We start from the raw sequence: 19,285 nt of genomic DNA, 5'->3' as shown, positions 1-19,285 counted from the left end.
TTCATCATTTGTCTGTGCTTGAGTCTAATTTAAACATATTTTCTAATTTTGTCATTTCTTCAATTTCATAATCCCGCTGTATCACCTCCAGTCCCAGGTCCAAGACCAACAAAATCTAACCACTGTAGTCTAAGCTTTTCCTAGTCCTATCTGCAGAAGTGGGTACTAATGAGTTACATTTACTCTGTAACATTTTCTTGAGTAACTTTTTGAAAAAAAAGTACTTCTGAGAGTAGTTTTACTCTTACTTGAGTAGATTTGTGAAGAAGAAACGCTACTCTTATTCCGTTATTCAGGGGTACACTCGACTTGTTACTTTTTTATTTACCACATTAGATTTGCTTTATTTTGCCAGAGAGATGCCCCCGGTGGATCTACCACATGACCGTGTTTCACTAATCATACAAAGCAACACTAATCACATGACTCCATTTCACCAGACATAGCCCTGCAGTCGCAAGACCACATACGAACTGTGGCAGCATAGCGGCACAAACTGAACACACGTAGCAGACAGGGAATGAAAAAAATCGGGGGCATTTTCGAGAAGTGTGCAATGCATGCTCACTACCAGTCAAAAGTTTGGACACACCATCTCATTCAATGGTTTTTAGCTATTTGTATTATTTCTACATTGTATATTAATAAATGCTTTTCAATATATCTTTGGAAATATTTCTTCTTTCCCAATAAATGAATGTCACTGATTGTTGGATAGCCCATTGGTCCACAATAACAAGTTTGTAGATTAAGTAATTATTTATGAAAATATTGTTATTAATAACAATTATTATTATTATTATTGTGTGTGACTGTGGGGGGGGGGGGGGGGGGGATTTCATGGCCAATGGGCTGACCAATAGCAACAGATCTTTCAACCAATCATGACAGAGTTCTTTTCTGTTGCCATGTCTTGTTTCATCCAATTGGTGTCCTGAGTCATGCTGGACAGGCAGGCCAGATGCAAATTAGTTTTCACACCTCTGCCATGCCCTAGGTGAGAAATCTCCCTCCCCCCTTGCCTCACACACTCACCCCACCACCCCGTAAACAGGGTCCATTTACGGCAATTTATGACACCGGTAAACTTAGAGTTCATAGCCTGTGAACTGCCTATAACTGCCGGGAACTTGGTAGGTTTTCGGGAATTCACAGGGCCAATAACCTGGCTTTTCATGCATCACGGGCTTGCGATAGGCAAAAGTCTGCAAAGTGGCGATCTTATATGTATTTTATTATTTATATATATACGTATTAAGGCTTTATAAACCCTCCCAATACGCTAATAAAGCCTTTCCACACTGTTATCAGTCTTTCCCATATTCTTTTTTCAATATGTTTATTAATTTTAAACTTAATACGAACAGAACAGTGAAATGGCTCCAAATGGCTCGATAATTACTTGCATCTATTCAAACTCTGATCTTCCCTTTTCACGACCTGCACTCTGAACTTAACTGAATCTTTGAGGAATGGTGACATAATTTTTCAAGAGAACAGACTGGTCAGTAGGAGGTGTCTTAATGTGTGCTTATCTGTTTTTTTGGAACAGGAGATCAGCATAAGTTATCTTGGTCATGTGAACCACTGTCGTAGTACTAAAAATCCAGAGTTAAAACTGGAAGTTACTTTGATAACTTCAAATCCTGCTCCAGGGTTTCCGCGGGGTTTTAAAAAGTATTAAAAAGTGATAAATCAAAAAGGCAAAATTTAATGGCCTTAAAAGGTTTTAAATTTGGGCAAACGGTATTATTTTTTAAAAACGAGGTATTATTTTTTTCTTTTAGACAATGAGCTGTTTCATTTTGATCAAAAAATAAACATAAATAAAATAAAACATATCTTGCTTGCAAAATTTTATACCGGAACGTTCGTCAGTCGCTCACGTCGACGTCATAGCAATGCATTCATTGGTCGTTAGAGAGCTGAAATCCTCTGCATGCGCACTGAGTACATAGCTGACTTAGCTGCTGCAATGCTAACTTGACATCTCCCTGGATGATGCCACTTCGACTTCCGAGAGCGACCGCAGCCTGCGGGATCGCGGATTAGCGCTCATCTGTCCGCAGATTGCTCTCCCACAACCTATACGTGGATCCAAACTTTAAGCCATATCACTGCCGAAGTCCAATCACTTAGTCCTTGTGTAATTTCTGACCGACCGTGAAAACTTCATTCAAATCCCCGAGTCCGTTTTGAATGATGTGGGTAACAAGGAAATGATTCACACACGCTGATCGTCACATAACTCCGCCGTGGCTCTCAGCGGCGAGACCGAGACGCCCCGTCTGCCCCAGTTGTCCGACCACGGAGCGCATTGCCTGTGGTAGCGTCCCGCTCAGGCGGTGGTGACCCTCCGGATGACATGGACATTTCTCTCCACTCTTTGGTGGAATAATTAATCTAATTTACCTCATTCTTTCAGTGCTCTAATGGATCTGGATGCAACAGTTACCATCATGGTGATTTGTCTGGTCTGTTGTCCGCTCATTTCAGCCGTTCTAATGTGTTTCGTGAGTGTGTATCAATCGATGATTTTTTTTTCTTTTTTGTATTCCACCACAGTATTGCACGGTTGTAAAACAGTTTAGCTCCGCTTTGGTGAAGAACATCAGTGAATTAATTGTTTATCACGGTCTTCAGCAGTAATTTTTATTGGTAAATGAGAGACATTAGTATCGCACATGTCTGCATCTTCAAACCATAAACAGGAAGTGAATTCGGTGACGTACGTGCATTACGTTTGCGCTGGGCGCTGCTATGATTGGTGGAACTCACGGGAGGCTGGCCAAAATTGCGGGAAAGTTGCGGTGATTGGACAAAATTGCAATGGCTGAACTAATCACAAAATTAAATTCTCTGAGGAGAAGATACAAAGAGAAGAAGGAGGAATTGGTGCAAATGGACAAAACTAACGAGGACAAGGCTGTGCAGCTGACGCACTTGCCGTAAGATTTTGATTTTGTCTCTCTCTCTCTCTCTCTATTTTATGAAAGGTTAAGGCACTTGGCACAAGATTTTTTTATTTTGTCATCCTGCTCTCTTTTTGATTAAGTGTTTTGTGAAAATTTGCGTGCAGATTTGTTGGTCATTTAAACCTCGTTGGTTGTTCAATCCTTGTCTCAATTTGTTTTTACTGGTTTGTGTGGTTGTTAAACATGTTCTTAATGGGCTAGTGGAGTCTTCCATGGGGACAGGAAATCAATGTGCAATATTTTGTCTAAATCTCTTCTTTTATAGTATTAGTAGCTGTTGCCTAATGGTTGGGAGTCAATCTTGAAAAGGTTGTACGTAAGTTTAAATTCAGTACCATTCCATCGCTTAAGCGCCTCTGAAGCAAGGCACCCCACCTCACATTGCACCAGTTACTGTAACTAATACCCTGTAGCTAAATAACTAGGTCTCCTTGGATAGTGGTAAGTATGATGCAAGTGTTGTATGTCAAAATCTGCGTGCATATCAAAAAAGGTTTCTGATTAATACTTCCAACTCGGTGTCTTGATGGTTGTAAAAAAAATCTGAAGGTAGTAAAAAAAGGTATTAAATGGTAGTAAATTTAACTTCAAGATTGGTGTATAAACCCTGTGCTCCTTAGTGCAGTCCTCAGGTGGCCTCTAAACACATAACCCAAGATCTCTCTTCTATACCTTCTTAGTAGCTTAGTAAACCCTGCGGCAGCTACTGCTCGTGTCTTCTCTACAGAGGACTATGAGAGGTTTTGACACTACTTTGTAAATAAAGTTGATAACGTCAAAGCATCAACTATTCTTCCTGACTTACTTTCACCCTCACCTGAGCCCTGTCTGTTCTAGCTTAGCTTAGCTAGACTGTATTCCCGTTATAAGGGATATACGGGAATACGGTCTAGCCCTCCTCCATTGACACATTTTGACAGGTTTTCAAGCTCCGAGCAGATCAGACCGAACCAATCAGAGCACCAGAGGTGGGAGTTAACGATGCGTCATCTTCAGGGCCGAGTTGGTGACCGCAACAGAGCGAGGTTTCTCTCGTGCGCTGTCCTCTGTTTTGCACGGGCTGAATTTGTCCTTAAAATCTCAACAAGAAGCAGCTCTTAAAGCTTTTCTTTTTAAAAAGGATGTATTTTTAATTCCGGCAGGCTGTACGATAGAATGCGTTATGCTGCCCTCCACTGTTGAAAGGGAGAGCTTAGATTTTCATCAGGACCCCTGTACGGCGAAGGAAGCTGTTAAAACTACAAAACATCATGGTGGAAAGGCAATTGTTAGGTCGCTTAGTGATTGCGTCACACATGTGTTACGCTGATTGGCTCTCTCCAATTCAAGCTGTGATCAGTAGTCCCACCTCTGGGCTAGATTTGGTTCAATGGAGCAGTTCCAGACTGACTTTATGTGTATTTGTAATACACAATATAAAGGCTGTCTGGTCCCCAGGCAATGTCTGTTCACCACACTATTGCATGGATTTTCCCCTGTACCCTCACAGATCTAACTGACTCTGTGTCTAATGTTAATTTCACACCTCAAGTTCTAACTGCACCCATCCAGCCTGTGGCTTCTCCTGGGCATCTAGCTGGATACAGGCAAGGTAGACTTTCAGCCGAGCCTCATCTCACTACCTAGAACTGCAGTTCAGGGCTGTAACACAGATGTTTTCACACATGCCTGCAGGACTCAACACCATGCCAAGTCCTAAAGACTGGAGACCATCCACAGTCTAAATTGTGAAGATGTCCTAAGGCACTGCTCATGTCTTGTTGAATTCAAAATGAATTCATACGAACATTGTTACATAACGGCTGCAGGCTTTTCAAATAGCAAAATTCAGCCTGTGATGATACCTACATCTAGCGGGCTAATGAACACTGCATGCAAATCTATCCATCTATCTATTATCTATATCTGCTTTATCCTGTACAAGATTGTGGGTCCTGGACTCTATCCAAGCTGGTATATCGTGGATCCATCTGGACTGGAGACCTGGCCACTGGCCAATGTCCAGTCCAATGCAATATTATATAAAAATTGTCCAATAACTCTTCACTAATGTCATTTCTATTTAATTCAGCATTTACAGTGGAGACTATGCCAGTATATACTGCATAAGGTCGACATTCACTGCATGTCAATGATTTTTTCAATACACCTCATTTTTAATGTGCTTGTAGAATATATTATCTGTGGTTGTTTATTTGGAGTCTCATTAAGCATTTTGTTTATTTTTTCTTCTAAGAGCCTCTGTATCTTTTAACTACATTTAAATAGTAGACAATGTGCTGTATTATTTGTCTCTGAGGTAACAAAACAATGTTTATTTTGTGAGCAGTTACACACATACTGTGAATATCTAATGGACCAAACAAGCATTAAAACACTGTTCTTATAATATGCATCTCTTCTACATTACGCAGCCCCGAAAGGGGAAATTTCTTGGAATCTCTCAATAACTTTTGCGAAATCTCACAAAACTGTTGGTATACTTCTGGATCTTTTTGGCAGTATGGAGAAATGACAATGGAGGACAACCACCCCTATGACAATTTTAGTGAGTTTTATTTAGAAATCGCCCTAAAATATAAAGACATTTAAGCAGTGCTGAACAAGAGGCACAGTTTTCACATAAGTGATACTGCTGTTCGTCCAAGCTCATTCCAGTGCAAGTTCGGAGCCAATGCCTGACTTAGTACCAGTCCTTTGTGTGTCCACTAACTAACCACTGGCTCCTGGGGACACAGCAGTGGTCGACCAAAAGAATCCCCATTTTGACCGGCTGCATGTTGTGTTTCCAACCGGGGCCCTGAACTCTGCCATAGCCATGCTGGAGTTGATGGAAGACGAGTCTGCCATGCAGATCACCGATCCTGATCTTGGTAAGTTTTATTTCTCCAACACCCTGCTGATAGTCTACTGTGAATACGCTAGCTACTATAGTTCCACTTTAATATTATGAACGTTACACCAGCTAACATGATACGGTCATGGGATCAGGGATCAGCGATTGGCGTTGACTATTCTATTGACTATTGCTAGCCAGTTAGCCACTGGCAAACTTACAAGCTATGAAAAAACGCCTTATAAAACCTGAGAAAAGCAGCAGCAATATGTCATTACAAGACCTGTATTCAAAACCTCCCACATTGTTACACAATGTCCCATTCATCATATTACTGAACTATATGATAATCATCGAAATTTCCCTTGAAGAACCAATAAACTGTTTGCCAACATTATCATTGATACAAGTCTAAAACTGATTCAAATGATTAAATTAACACAGTGAAGTAAAGAGTTCTGGTAATGTGCAACTGTTTTTATAATTTCAAGGTAAAATGCTGAATGTTCTTGAGGTTTCAGCTTTGCAGATGTGGAAATTCAATACATTGATTTCTTAAACTCAGATTTTGTTTGGTGGTTTTTAGTTATCACATAAAACAAGGCATTTAACATTGTTGGAAGTTATTACAGGTATTTTTGGTAACACTTTCTAACATCGTATGGACAAAGCAATAATTAATCAGTTAATGGAGAAAATCATTTGTAATACAGATACTATCAACAACATTTTTTGTTCATTTATTTAGTTGTTGGCCTTGGATGATGAGGTCTAGTTGCCAGGACCACTAGTCTTCAGCTCACTGGTCTCATCCTGCAGCTCCTCCTCTCTATAGACCAAATCAAGTAAGATTTTTTTTAGAGTATTTAGACATCAACATGATCAATATGTTATCTTTTGGCCATTCCTAAAATTGCAAGGTAGAATATTTACTTTAAGTTAACTGTGTTTATGAATATAGAAAGTAGGTGCTAACAACTAGTACCTTGTTGCATACTTTTATGCAGGAAAAGGGAAGCGGGATGCTGCTGTGGATCTGCTGCAGTATCTGGAGAGGTCAGAGGAGTGGTTCTTGGAACAGATCAGAAGACACCAAGACCTGATCACTGCCATGCTCCAAAACATCCAGAGGACTGGTGGAAATTCAAACACCTTAGTTGGACTGATGGGATGCATGGTGTCGATGACGGAGTGACTGTCCTACAAATAAACTATACTGTCCATGACTTTTGATCTTTTCTAGAAAGAAAATCTTATTTTTTGTGAATTATTTGACTGTTTTACTTATATAACTTCATTTGTTTTGTATTTTTGCTCATGCACTTTGGATGAATAAAAAGAAATTTGTTATGAGGAATGCATGGTTTGTCTATAATCTACAGAGACTTTATTCAGTGTTCAGTGCACACCTCTGTTACACACATTTTTCAAGATAATCAGCTGTGCTTTTCAACCAGATTCTTAGTCTTAAACACATCAGCAACATATGTTGTTTTTTTCTGTCACACCAAGCAAGGTAGATAAACGGCAGTACTGCAGCAGATATATTACTGAAGTGTGTTTACATGACGTGTCTACATACATGACTCACAAAAAGTTATTCAACTTTTCGGTGAAATTTATGGAAAATGTAAAAAGTTCATGCTGTAACAATATTATGTCATAAAAGTAGGGCGTTTAAGTAGAAACATGCAATAGTAATTTCCTCATATCAAACAATTTATTGAAACAAAAGCTAACAGAGTGGTGGGTATATCACAATAAAAAGGCCATTGTCTCATGACAGTTTGGACAGAACAGCAGCCTTCGGTTGAAATCCGGTACAATTGCGTCCCACCAGTAGCGTGATTGCGGATGTCCCCAGGCAACAGCTGACCTCTGCCTCACAATTAAGCTTAGGACCATCTACAAAGATAAACATAGATAGTATCATCAGCTTATTCTGTTTGTTTAACCACTATGTAGTGGATGCAAACGTAATAAAGCTAAGTGGCTAAGCTAATGCTAACATGTTCACTATTAAGAATCAAAACATCTCTGACAATTACCTGTCTTCTCAAATGAAGTCGAAGCTAAGTAGCTAAGCTAACACCAACACATTCACTGTTAAGAATCAAAACATCACTGGCAACTACCTGTCTTCTGAAACGTAGTCGCCGTTGCCTGTGATGATGATGACGATAAAGACACGTAGCCAATCACAGAAGAGCTAATCTGAAGAGCAAATGTCCAATATGATTGATGTGACTTTTGTGAGATCTTGCAAAAAATTTTTGTGAGATCCTGAGAAACTTTTGCGAGGTTCAACAAAACTAGAGAGCTACTTGGACGTAACAGTAACACCACACCGTCGGCTATGCGAATGAGAGCTACTGATTACATGGCAGTAGGCTGAGAAAAATTTCATGATATCATTAATGTCACTGCGCCATTGAGAAGAGGTTGTTGTAACTTTTGTCTTGGTTGAGATTCCAAATTTCAGCAACACTGACAAACAAAAGTTGTTCATGCAACGTTGCATGAACAACTTTGAAGGCTTATCTGTGAATTTTTTAGTGGTGGGATGCGATTAAAAAAATTAATCTAATTATTTATAGGCTTTGTAATTAATTAATCATAATTCCCATTGTCAGATAGCAATATTTGACACAATAAGTAATTAATTTCAATTCAAATAAATTTTGATTGACTGTTGAATCAATGAATAGACATATGTGTTTATGATTTAAAATGTATAATATTAATACAATTTTAAATTAGGACACATAGAGAAACGAGTGATTTTGATGATCTAAGGCCTGGATTTAGTTTGATTTTTACATTGTATGGCTGTAACAAAAGTATGAGTAGTTCAAGGACCTTCATAGATTCTGGGTCTGACAAATGGTGTCATTTTGATGTTTCTTTTTAAAAGAATATAGATTTTTATTTATAGACAAAAATGTTTTTTAATATACTAAAAGTTCATTATTAAGTTCTTAAAAGACAGACATTTTTTGTGGTTTAACTTATTACTCTGCCGAGGCTATGCCTCTTTGGCAGTGTAATAACTTGAACCACAAAAATGTTTGTTTCATTTCTCTTTATTTGGCTTTTTCATCTGTCTACTGCATTCACACATTACTGCGAACTCAAAATGCAATTATAACAATTATATTCAACATTTACGACTTTTTGTAAACTAAACACTTCCAGTGTCTTCTAAAGTGGTCTATTATGAGATGGCTATACCATTAGCTGTTAGCCGATGGCAGGACTGTCGTAGCTAACGTTAGCTCTGGTGCTAACTAGGGATGTATACCGTGGACCGGTACTCTAATGTACCGGTCCATGATTGGTTCGGTCCGCGAACACCGTTAAGATTCTGGAAAAACGGTACTATTATCGGTGCTTTGAATGTCTCTTCAACTGTCGCTTAGTTACGACACTACCGCCGTCGACGGGTGATGCGTAGATAAGCATGTCGGCGAGGGCTAAGCGCTCAAAGGTCTGGCTTCACTTTACCAAAGTGGATGAAAACTCCGCCCGATGCAATGTGTGTGAGAAAACAGTTGCGTCCAAGGGGAGGAACATGAGCAATATTACGAAACATTTGGAGCGCGCGCACCGGATAAAGCTTAAGGAGTGCGGACTATTTGATTGCTATACCAATAGCATTAGCAACGCGAGTAAAGACTGCAGCACCGTGGCAGCGGCGCCCGACTTTTTTTCTACATCAAGACCGGCTGATGGAGGTAGCAGTGAAAGAAGTAAGTCAAAAGTAGTCAGACTCGTCACAATTTAACTTTGATAATATATGCAATGCACATGACAAATTTATAAATGCAATCTAATCTCCCTCCAGCAGCTGTCAGAGGATGAAGATGTGAAGATGATGACTGAAGCTGAGTTCCAGGGGGGTGAAGAAGAGGAGGAGGAGGAAGGGGAGGAGGATGTAAGTATGGCATGCCTGTGTGAGCCTATCCTGTGTTGCAGCAAAAAGCAATGAACTTGACTAAAAAAAATATGGTGTTTTATATTTCAGCATCCAAAACCAAAATCTGCACTGGGAGAGCTCTCCGCACAGGAAAATAGACAACTGCAAAGGCAGCTCAGTCAGCAGCAGCAGAGTACACCAACAATTCAAGAAAGACTGAAAAAAGAACTTAAAGTTTACAGAGATCTTCCTCCCATCCCTACTGAACAAGACCCTGTCCACTGGTGGTGGGATAAGATGGACACACTTCCCTTACTCTCACAGCTATCTTTCACCTACCTCTGCGTCCAGGCCTCTTCAACGTCATCTGAACGAGTGTTCTCAACCACTGGAGACACACTCTGTCAAGAGAGAGATCTCGGCTGCTGCCAGACAAAGTTAACACGTTGCTGTTCCTTAAAAATAACTGTTAAAGCCAAGTAAGGATGGAAAAGTGCCTCCTCTACTACTTGCTCTGTTCTGCTTGATGTATGGGTCTGTCTTTCTTTGCAGCCTGTTAAGGAGCATGAAGGGGTTTTGCCTGTGAGAAGCATTAAAGTTAATGGTTTACTTCTGTTGAAGCTTTATTACCTTGTTGTAATAAAAAAAAGGATGAAACTTTAAATATCTTGCAAGGTCTTTTTTTTTTTTACGCAAAATTACGTGTTGTAGTATCGATAACAGTATCGATAAGTATCGATACCGATACGGAGTATATTGATATCTGTATCGGTATCGATAAAATCCAAACGATATACATCCCTAGTGGTAGCAGCAAGATATTTTGCATTGAGGTGATATCGTCTTCTTCAAGTGATGCAGTGATCAGAAAAGTATTTGTTGCACAATTTGCACACAACCACACGTTTCTCCAGCCTGACATCAGGAAGATTTTAAAAGGAAACTTTCCTCTGAACAAGCTCAATGTGTTCTCGTCTTCCATTACTGTTCACTAAACCTCCTTGTGTGCTATGACCTTCACAGACCGGCCTCAATATTTGATGACCACACCCTGTATATTTAGCAGGACATCTGATACAAACTTTATACTACGGTTTTGCAAATCCATGGCCTACTTCTCGTAGGACACTTCATGTGGTAATGCACCACAGATTTTTATATTTCTTACAAAGCTACTATTTAATAGAAGCAGGACTGTTAAACATAGTTCAAGTCAAATAGCAGCACAGAAAGACTGCAATTAATTTCGCTGATAAGGAATTCAGTAATTAATGAGGAGGTGATGGCAGGAGGAAGAAAGAAGCAGCCGATGCCATGATAAAACTACCAAGGGCTGATCATATATGTATTAGCAGCTTTAAACCCAACTGCATTGGCCATTCAGAGGAAAACTTGATGTTTAGATACGAAATGATTGACATGTTTGAGACTGTTCTTGCCAGAGAAATTAAGCACTGAACAGTTGTGGAAATACAGGCTCTTCTCAGTAAGGAGAGCCAAAACTATTATATCAAGTACCCCCTGCATTCAGAAATACAGAGAAATGTAAAAATGTAGCTCTTGTACATCTCTTAAATATATTACTATATATGTATGCATATATACGATGCATCATATATATAGTAATATAGTATACCATATATTATAGTATATACTATATTCATATAGTATATCATTGTTACTAAATATGAGGGGGCTGTATTTTATCCCTCTGGCCTTGATGAATGTGTCACACCACTTTTTTTTGCTGAGCAATGACTGCTTTAATGTTTTTTGTTATATGTTATGGCTGTGATGTCGGATCTTCGTACAGGACCTGTGTATAGGATTGTGGGGGATCTATCAGCAGAAATGGATTACAGTATTCGTAATTTTTTTTTTGTTTTTGTTTTTGTAAAATTACCTTTAACCTAAAATCATCACAAATTATTGTTTTCTTTAACTTTGATTGAGCCCTTTATTTTCACATAGGGAGCATGGCCTCCTCCACAAAGTCCTTCATGTTGCATCACCATGCTTCTAGCATAGCCCACAATGATCACACTGAACACTGGCTCTACAGAGGGTCTTTTCCATTTCTTCTGCTGGTGTATGGTCTCCACAGGTTCACTACATGCTTAGAAAAGTGGGGATCAGCAAGATGCAATCTGCATCCTGACCACTGGATGTCACTAAATCCTATACATTAGTTATGAAGTGACAAACAGGCTTTGGTCCTCTGATGTGCAGTTTGAAGGTGACTGTGTCGATGCTGGGATTTTGTGCACTGCTAATGACATCAATGCTCTTTTTTTCTAGACATTTAGAAGACGTTGTGTTTGCATGTGGGTGTGAGATCCGGTGGCTGCAGCTGTGGCAACAGAGAGGAGAGGCGGGGCTAAGCAGCCAACAGTTATACTGTGCGGATCGCTACAGAAAAATATTGCTGCAGGATATGAACATCAGCAATTGTGGTAAGAGTGCAAATACTAGCACATAAACAGACATGCCTAATTTGCACACCTTGGCGTTGTTGATTCTGACTTGTGACACCACTGACTAATGACAGAGCTTGGATTCCTCTGTATTTGTCTGACTCTCAATAAGTCCTACAAACAAAAATAACAAAACTGAAACAACATCAATACTATGTTAATCAAGGCTTAATAGTATAATAGTATTTAATAGTATTTAACTGGTTTACAATTATATATTTCAGTTATTTATGAAGGTTAATTTTAAATTGAGCTAGGTTACTATATATCATATGCAAATAATATTTGTTAACAGAACACATTCTTGTTGCTTTGGTTACACAGAATAAGTTTCTTAAGTTTAGTATTTTCAGAGATTTATTGGCAGGAAGAAAAATCTAGAATATCTTCAGCCTATTTTAAGTTAACATGTTAAGCTGGGACCTGTCCAGGGTGTTCCCTGCCTTCGCGCGAGTCAGCTGAGATAGGCTCCAGCACCCCCCGCGACTCTAGTGAGGATAAAGCGGTGTATAGAGGATGGATGGATGGATGTTAAGCTGGTGATTAAAATTTGACAGTTTTAAAGACTTTATTTTCCCAGTTTAGTTAAGATAAACTTGAGTGAACTACTCAGGGTCCTGACATTACCCCAATCAACATACTTGGGATGAAGTGGAATACCAACTCTGAGCCAATATTAGCCGTCATTGCTTAGCCTCACTAATGTTCTTCTTTCTGAATGAGAATAAATCCCTGCAGCCAGTTATGACTAACTGCTCGTGCCTCTCAAAAAGCACTCTTAAGGCCACAGTTCAGGACATGACAGAAGTGTTGAACTGAGTTGGAAAATCTGAGAGCTGATGTGGAGCATATTTAAGGTCAGCAGTATGAGCAGCTCCTGGACTCACTGGACAAAATGGGACATATCCCCAGCTTTGACATCGAGATCAATTTTACTGTCTCAGATCAGTATGTAGCTAACTCACATGGTTGCTAACCCTTGGACAAACTGCATGGACATGAGCCCCACTGAAAATCTGTAGTGGCATATCAAAAGGTCTGTTTCAAAGAGTAAACCAAAGAATTTAGAAGAATTAAAAGCAGTAATTTAAGGAGAATGGGACAAGATTATCCCTAAACAGTGTGAAAGGCTTGTGGTTACCATGCCAGCCTGGATTAGAGCTTTACTGTGTGCTAATGTCAGGACGAGTGAATATTAATTTGAAAATGTGATGGTTTATTTTTTCTTCAGTTTTGAATGCATTCTCTGTTATTTGTTGACTTTGATGCTGACAATGTTGAGAACTGACATTTTAACTGTCAAGAAAATTAGTTTTTCTTGTATACGATAAACAAAAAAAAGTGTTTGTGTCTGTCTAATGCAGCCACACCTTTTGAAACAACATAAAATATTTTTTCCAAAGGGTTCATGATATTTGAGATTGTACAAATTTTAAAGGGTGTCCGAAAACTTTTTCCACCACTGTAGCTAAAACAACATCTGTTGATAAATGTAGTGTACCATTTCCTGTTAGTATGAAACTCTGAAATGTCATTACCTCGACAAAAGAGTTTTCATCGATGTTCCATAGTTGTTTTCAACAACAAATGTAAAGATAAGCCTATAGTATTTTACATATTGTACTGAGGCATAATGCACTATGAAATTTAAACACACCAAGATCTGGACCAGTTTCTGATTTTTAGTCTCATTCTCTCTCTCTTTGTGTCTCTCCCTCCCAGACCTGCCAGATATCAGTGTCAGCCACAGCAACCTCACAGTTGTTGAAGGCGATCGAGTAACAGCCATCTGTAATGGCTCTGGATCGCCATTACCTGAGGTGGACTGGCCTCTATATGGTTTGCACTCCGTCACTGCTCATGAGGTATTGAGGACACATACACACATTTACACACATTAAAGAGAACACACTACTGCTAGATTTGCAAGTGTTGCATTTTATATATGATATATACATCCATGGAGAGGACAAGCACAGGACACAGGACCTCGGGGGAAACACATAGTTAGTACCATGTAATGGTGATACAAAACAGTATAGAGCAAGTAGAGAAGAGGAGCCTAGTGCATCATGGGAATCCCCGGCAGTCTCAAGCTATAGAAGCACAATTAACGGACAGCTCAGATGATCCTGAGCATCCCTAACTGTATGAAAGAGGAATGTTTTTAGTCTAATCTTAAATGCAGAAAATCCAAACTAACAGCTGATTCCACAACAGAGGAGCTGATAACTGAAGGATCTGCCTCCCATTCTCAGTCCCTCAATGAATTTGGGATGTTGCGATCACACCAATTCACACAAATTCAACCAATCTCCTCGAATTCTGTGCGACCTTCCAATTTTGTCCAGTCTCTCATGAGTTCCACCAATCATAGTAGTGCCCAGCACAAAGGTAATGCACCTACGTCCCCTTGCATATGGTTTGAAAAAGACAGACATGTCCAATTCTAAAGTCTCTCATTTACCAACAAAAATTATGGGTAAAGGCCATGCAAAAGAATTCTGTGATGTTCTTCATGAAAGCGGAGGCACTAGCGGAACAAATCAGAGCTGGGCCAGGGGCAGGGCAAATGACCAGGTCCTTTAAACCCAAATAATAAAGCTCATGATAACATCATTTTACAACATACACATGCCCGCAACAGCAGGGCTTACAAGCTTCAGCACCACGGAGAGCGACTATGTCATTTAGAAGTCTATCAAATGGACATGAAATATAACAAACCAAGAAAACAACAAAACTTTAGGCCATATGGTCACTCATAATAAAACAACACAAATTCAAAGCAGTTCAGCACCACGGATAGTGACCGCATCATTTTGACACCCACTTCATCTATTTCAACTCAGAGCCTGTATCAATAGCTATAAAGTTTACTAAAACTGGCATAGCGGCCCACATGTTCACAAACACAATTTCAGTATGAAGTACTATAGGCCGACTCACCACTATTTAAAGGGCATACGACGAGCCTTGTACTCCGTGAACTCTCCATGATGGTCTGTATGTCCATTTTCTTTGCTCTCTCATTCTCTATGGACGACATGGGAAGTCCAGTCAGTCTCTATTGTCCCACTGTGCTCCTCAAGTGATTTTTAATGAGTTTGGTGTGAGTTTTCTGAATGTAGAAGTTACTGCTGGGTGGTTAACAAGGAGCATTTTTGCCAAATCCGCAACAGACTTTTGCTTTGTTATCTGGTTCCTGAAACAGGTTCTAAAAGAAAGCAGCTGGCCAGGGAAGCTGGGGGCGATGTCCCGACAGTAGTGCTCACAAAGCCGCCGGGCAGCTTGGTGTAACTCCTCATCTCCTGCTTGCAGCAGTGTGTTGGGGTGAATTGCCTCAAGCATATTCATAGTTCCATTTAAGCTGGTGAATCTCTGGGACAGTTTCTGGATGATATCAAGACAGGCATTGAAAACGTTCACCCAAAAGTTGCTCTCTGCATCAGTGAGGCAGCTGTCTTCAGAAAGTTCATCAAAGTGACGCTTAACTTTTCTGGCCTTGGTTGCTTCAAACTGTGTTTGACTTCCCCATTTTGTAGCTAGAGCGAGAGTGGCAGACTTAACCTCATCAAAATGTTCCCTAAACTCCATCAAAACACTGATGCTGTTTTGCAGCAGAGTAGATGCTTTCAGAATATCCACATCCTTAGCTTGCAGTAACTGTGAGGTAGCGTTTATACACTCAAGAATCTTGGTTTGCACGTTGACCAAAAATATGAAAGAAAATTTGCTTATAGCATTCTTGAGTGCACTTGCTTCACTACGCTTCTCTTTTTTGTCACTGGTCAGGGATATTTTAATGAGGGCTTTTATAATGTCTCCATATCTGTGCCTTAACGCAAAAAGCGCATCATGTCGAGATGACCAGCGAGTGGGACAGAGGCATTTTAATGTGACAGTTCTGCTCTCTGGTGTCAATAATTCACTGAGGAGTGCCCATCGTTTGATACTGTGACCAAAAAAGTTGTACAGGTTCTCTACAGTGTCCTAGAACTGCTTCACTCCAGGGACATTTTTAACAGAGTCGTTGAGAGCAAGGTTGAGGTTATGAGCAGCGCAATGAACATAACGGGCAAGGGGCTCCCTCTCTGTTGTTCTTGCCTGTACACCTGAATACGCACCACTCATATTCACGGCCCCATCACAGCCCTGTCCGCAGCATTTTGACAGATCTATTCCACTTTTCTCTATAGAGCCCAGGATTTGGTTTTCAAGCTCTGACACTGATAAGGCCACGGTCGTTACAAAACCCAAAAACACTTCTTTGATCTGTATATCTGTTGCAATATCCATGTCATTCTTAACAGCAGTTATGTAACAGTACACCTGGCTCAGCTGGTCTATCTTTGATACATCTTGCGTCATGTCTATGATAATGGAATAAAACGGGGCTTTGTTTATTTCATTAATTATGTCAGCTTTCACACGTTGAGACAAGATGTAAATAATCTCATCTTGAATCTGGTGACTTTGGTATTTCACTGACCCTTCTGGTTGGTTGATTAGCTCTTTCAAAACAAGGTCATAGCGAACTAATAACTCGATTATTGACAAAAAGTTGCCAGCATTTCCCTGACCTAGAACTTCCCTGTGCCCACTGAATGCCAGGTTGCATGAAGTCAGAGTAAGAGTGACATTTACACTGCGCTCCAGGACCTGTCTCCAAAACAAGGTTGCATTACGCACATTCCTCTCAATTTCAGCGTCTGTTGTGCTGTTGAGTTTCCACTGCTTGTAGACTATGCATGCACCAAGATGTATTTGCATAGATTCATGTTTCTCAACTTTGACAGAAAGATGTTTCCAGTCTTTTATTCCGTTTACCCATGCATTGTTGTAATACGGGGCATTTCGGTTGGCAAACACCCAGCAAGGCTCACAGTAACAGCGGTCTAATTTGGAGGAATAGGTAATTTTTTGAGAATGGTACATGGTCATAATGAGACAAAAACATAAAACACAAGTAGGAGTCATTTTTTTCCATCTACTAGCATTTGGAGCAATTTAGCTCGGCATTTTCATGAAATCAGTTCAGCACACCATAAACGTCCAAAAAATGCAATATGCCATAAGCTGCAGAGAAATGCCTTGGGATGTCTACTTTCTAGAAAATGAAACCAGTCTTTTCAGACATTTTAGGTCCCAACAATCTTGAAATACATGAAACACGACATCCTGCAGGGACTGCAGTTCTGCTTCTGGAAACTCTGGGAGCCACAAGTAAACCTGCAGTCTGAGAGTGAAGGGCTCTGCAAGGATAAAATGGTACAGTAAAGTCTTCAAGATACAATGGAGCTTGGTCATTAAGAGGTTTATATGTTAGAAGCAGGATTTTATATTCTATCCTAGAGCCAGGGAAGAGAAACTAATATGGGAGAAATATAATCTTTCTCACCCGGTGCTGTCAGAACTCTGGCTGCAGCATTTTGTATCAGATGGAGGTGTTTAAGAGAGTTATTGGGACATCCTGATAAGTACTTATATAGTCCAGCCAAGAAGTTACAAATCCATGGACTAGATTTTCAGCATCACTCTGAGACAGGATGTCCCTGATTTTTACAATATTAAAGAGATGAAAGAAAACTGTCTTACAAATTTGTTTTATATGTGTCTTGAATGACAAATCTGATCAAAAATAATTGCAAGATTTTTAACAGTAAAACTGGAGGCTAAGGCAAAGCCATCGAAAATAACTATCTGGTTAGACAGCGTGCTTCTGAGGTGTTTAGGGCCAAATACAATAACTTCAGCTTTGTCCAAGTTTAATTGAAAGTTACAGGTCATCCAGGATTTTATGTAGTTCAGACATGCCTGGGGTTTGACTAACTGATTGATTTCATAGAAAAATTTAGCTGGATGCATAACAATGGAAATGTATGCAGTGCTTCCTAATAATTTTTGCCAAAAGGGAACATCTACAAAGTAAATAGTATTGGTACTAGCACACACCCTTGTGGAACTCCATAACTAACTCTGGTGTGAGTAGAAGAATCATCATTAATATGAACAAACTGAAATCCGTCTGAAAAATATGATATAAACCAATTTAGTGTGGTTCCTTTAATCCCAATAATATGTTCCAGTCTCTGTAGTGGGTCATTCCTACTATTCGGTGCCATTTCGGCCTTGTTTAATCTATTAAAAAAATGTTAAAATTTCCAATTTTTTTGTCTTTTATCTGAAGGATTACTTATCAAACTATAAGAAAACGATATTGGTTCAGCTCAGGATATCAATAATCTAATATTTTTACCAAATTCTTTGCATGTGACAGACGGCAAATGTCCACCCTGTTACAGGACATTCTCCACTACACTATGTTTCCAAACCACTCTCGCTATAATAATTACATTTAGTAAGAGCTAAAATGTCCCTTAATTTACCCTTGAAATATCTATTTTGAGAAATATTAACAAAGAAGTATATGTACAAAAATGTGCTCTATTGTAAGGCACAACACAATTTGAACACATTTCTTTTCAATTTTAAGATAATTTCAATGGAATCTGCATTTATTCTTTTTAGTGATTTCATTATACTAATTAGAAACTGCAAGTAAACACAAAGACATGCTAAATATTTCAGACTTTTTATCTAGTTCTCATCAAAAAAATAATAAGGTAACAGGGTGGACAGACGAGTAACAGGGTGGACAAGACGTCACAGAATGGACTTAATATTTGTGAACAAAATTTTATTTAAAAAAGTAAATTTATTTAAACTTTACATAAACATTAAAATGATTTTTTAAAAATACTTCCAACAAATAAATAAAACTATCATTAACTAATCATATGAAAAACACCAAAAACGTCATTAGCATCAGCTTTACATACAAATTCACTGAACAATATAATTCATTAACAATTAGAAATTCATTCAATAATTTAAAATAGGAAATTCATTCAATAACTAAAAATAAAATAATCAATTTATAACCAAAAATAATAATAGAAGACAACATATGCTGAAGAAAGAGGTTTATCCACCTCTGTTATGTCCACCCTGTTACTATGTGTCCACCCTGTTACTCTACAAAATGGTAACAGGGTGGACGGTAACAGGGGGGACATTTAAT

General features: G+C 39.2%; 1 protein-coding gene and 1 long non-coding RNA gene across 2 annotated transcripts in view; both read left to right on the top strand.

The window, feature by feature from the left end:
• ntrk3a (neurotrophic tyrosine kinase, receptor, type 3a) overlaps positions 1 to 19,285 on the top strand; it is a 163,079-nt gene that overhangs the window by 61,034 nt on the left and 82,760 nt on the right. Inside the window, exons 5-6 of the mRNA XM_022212044.2 lie at positions 12,026 to 12,180; positions 13,924 to 14,066. Of these exons, the coding sequence (XP_022067736.2) occupies positions 12,026 to 12,180; positions 13,924 to 14,066 (298 nt within the window). The remainder of the gene's footprint in view (positions 1 to 12,025; positions 12,181 to 13,923; positions 14,067 to 19,285) is intronic.
• Positions 9,064 to 10,391, top strand: LOC127535066 (uncharacterized). The gene is made up of 3 exons (XR_007943714.1): positions 9,064 to 9,560; positions 9,656 to 9,745; positions 9,836 to 10,391. It is a non-coding gene; the product is annotated as an uncharacterized LOC127535066 (long non-coding RNA).

Source organism: Acanthochromis polyacanthus, chromosome 8 (assembly GCF_021347895.1).
Source record: "Acanthochromis polyacanthus isolate Apoly-LR-REF ecotype Palm Island chromosome 8, KAUST_Apoly_ChrSc, whole genome shotgun sequence".
Taxonomy (NCBI): domain Eukaryota; kingdom Metazoa; phylum Chordata; class Actinopteri; family Pomacentridae; genus Acanthochromis; species Acanthochromis polyacanthus.
This window is presented reverse-complemented; position numbering and strand designations above follow the sequence as displayed.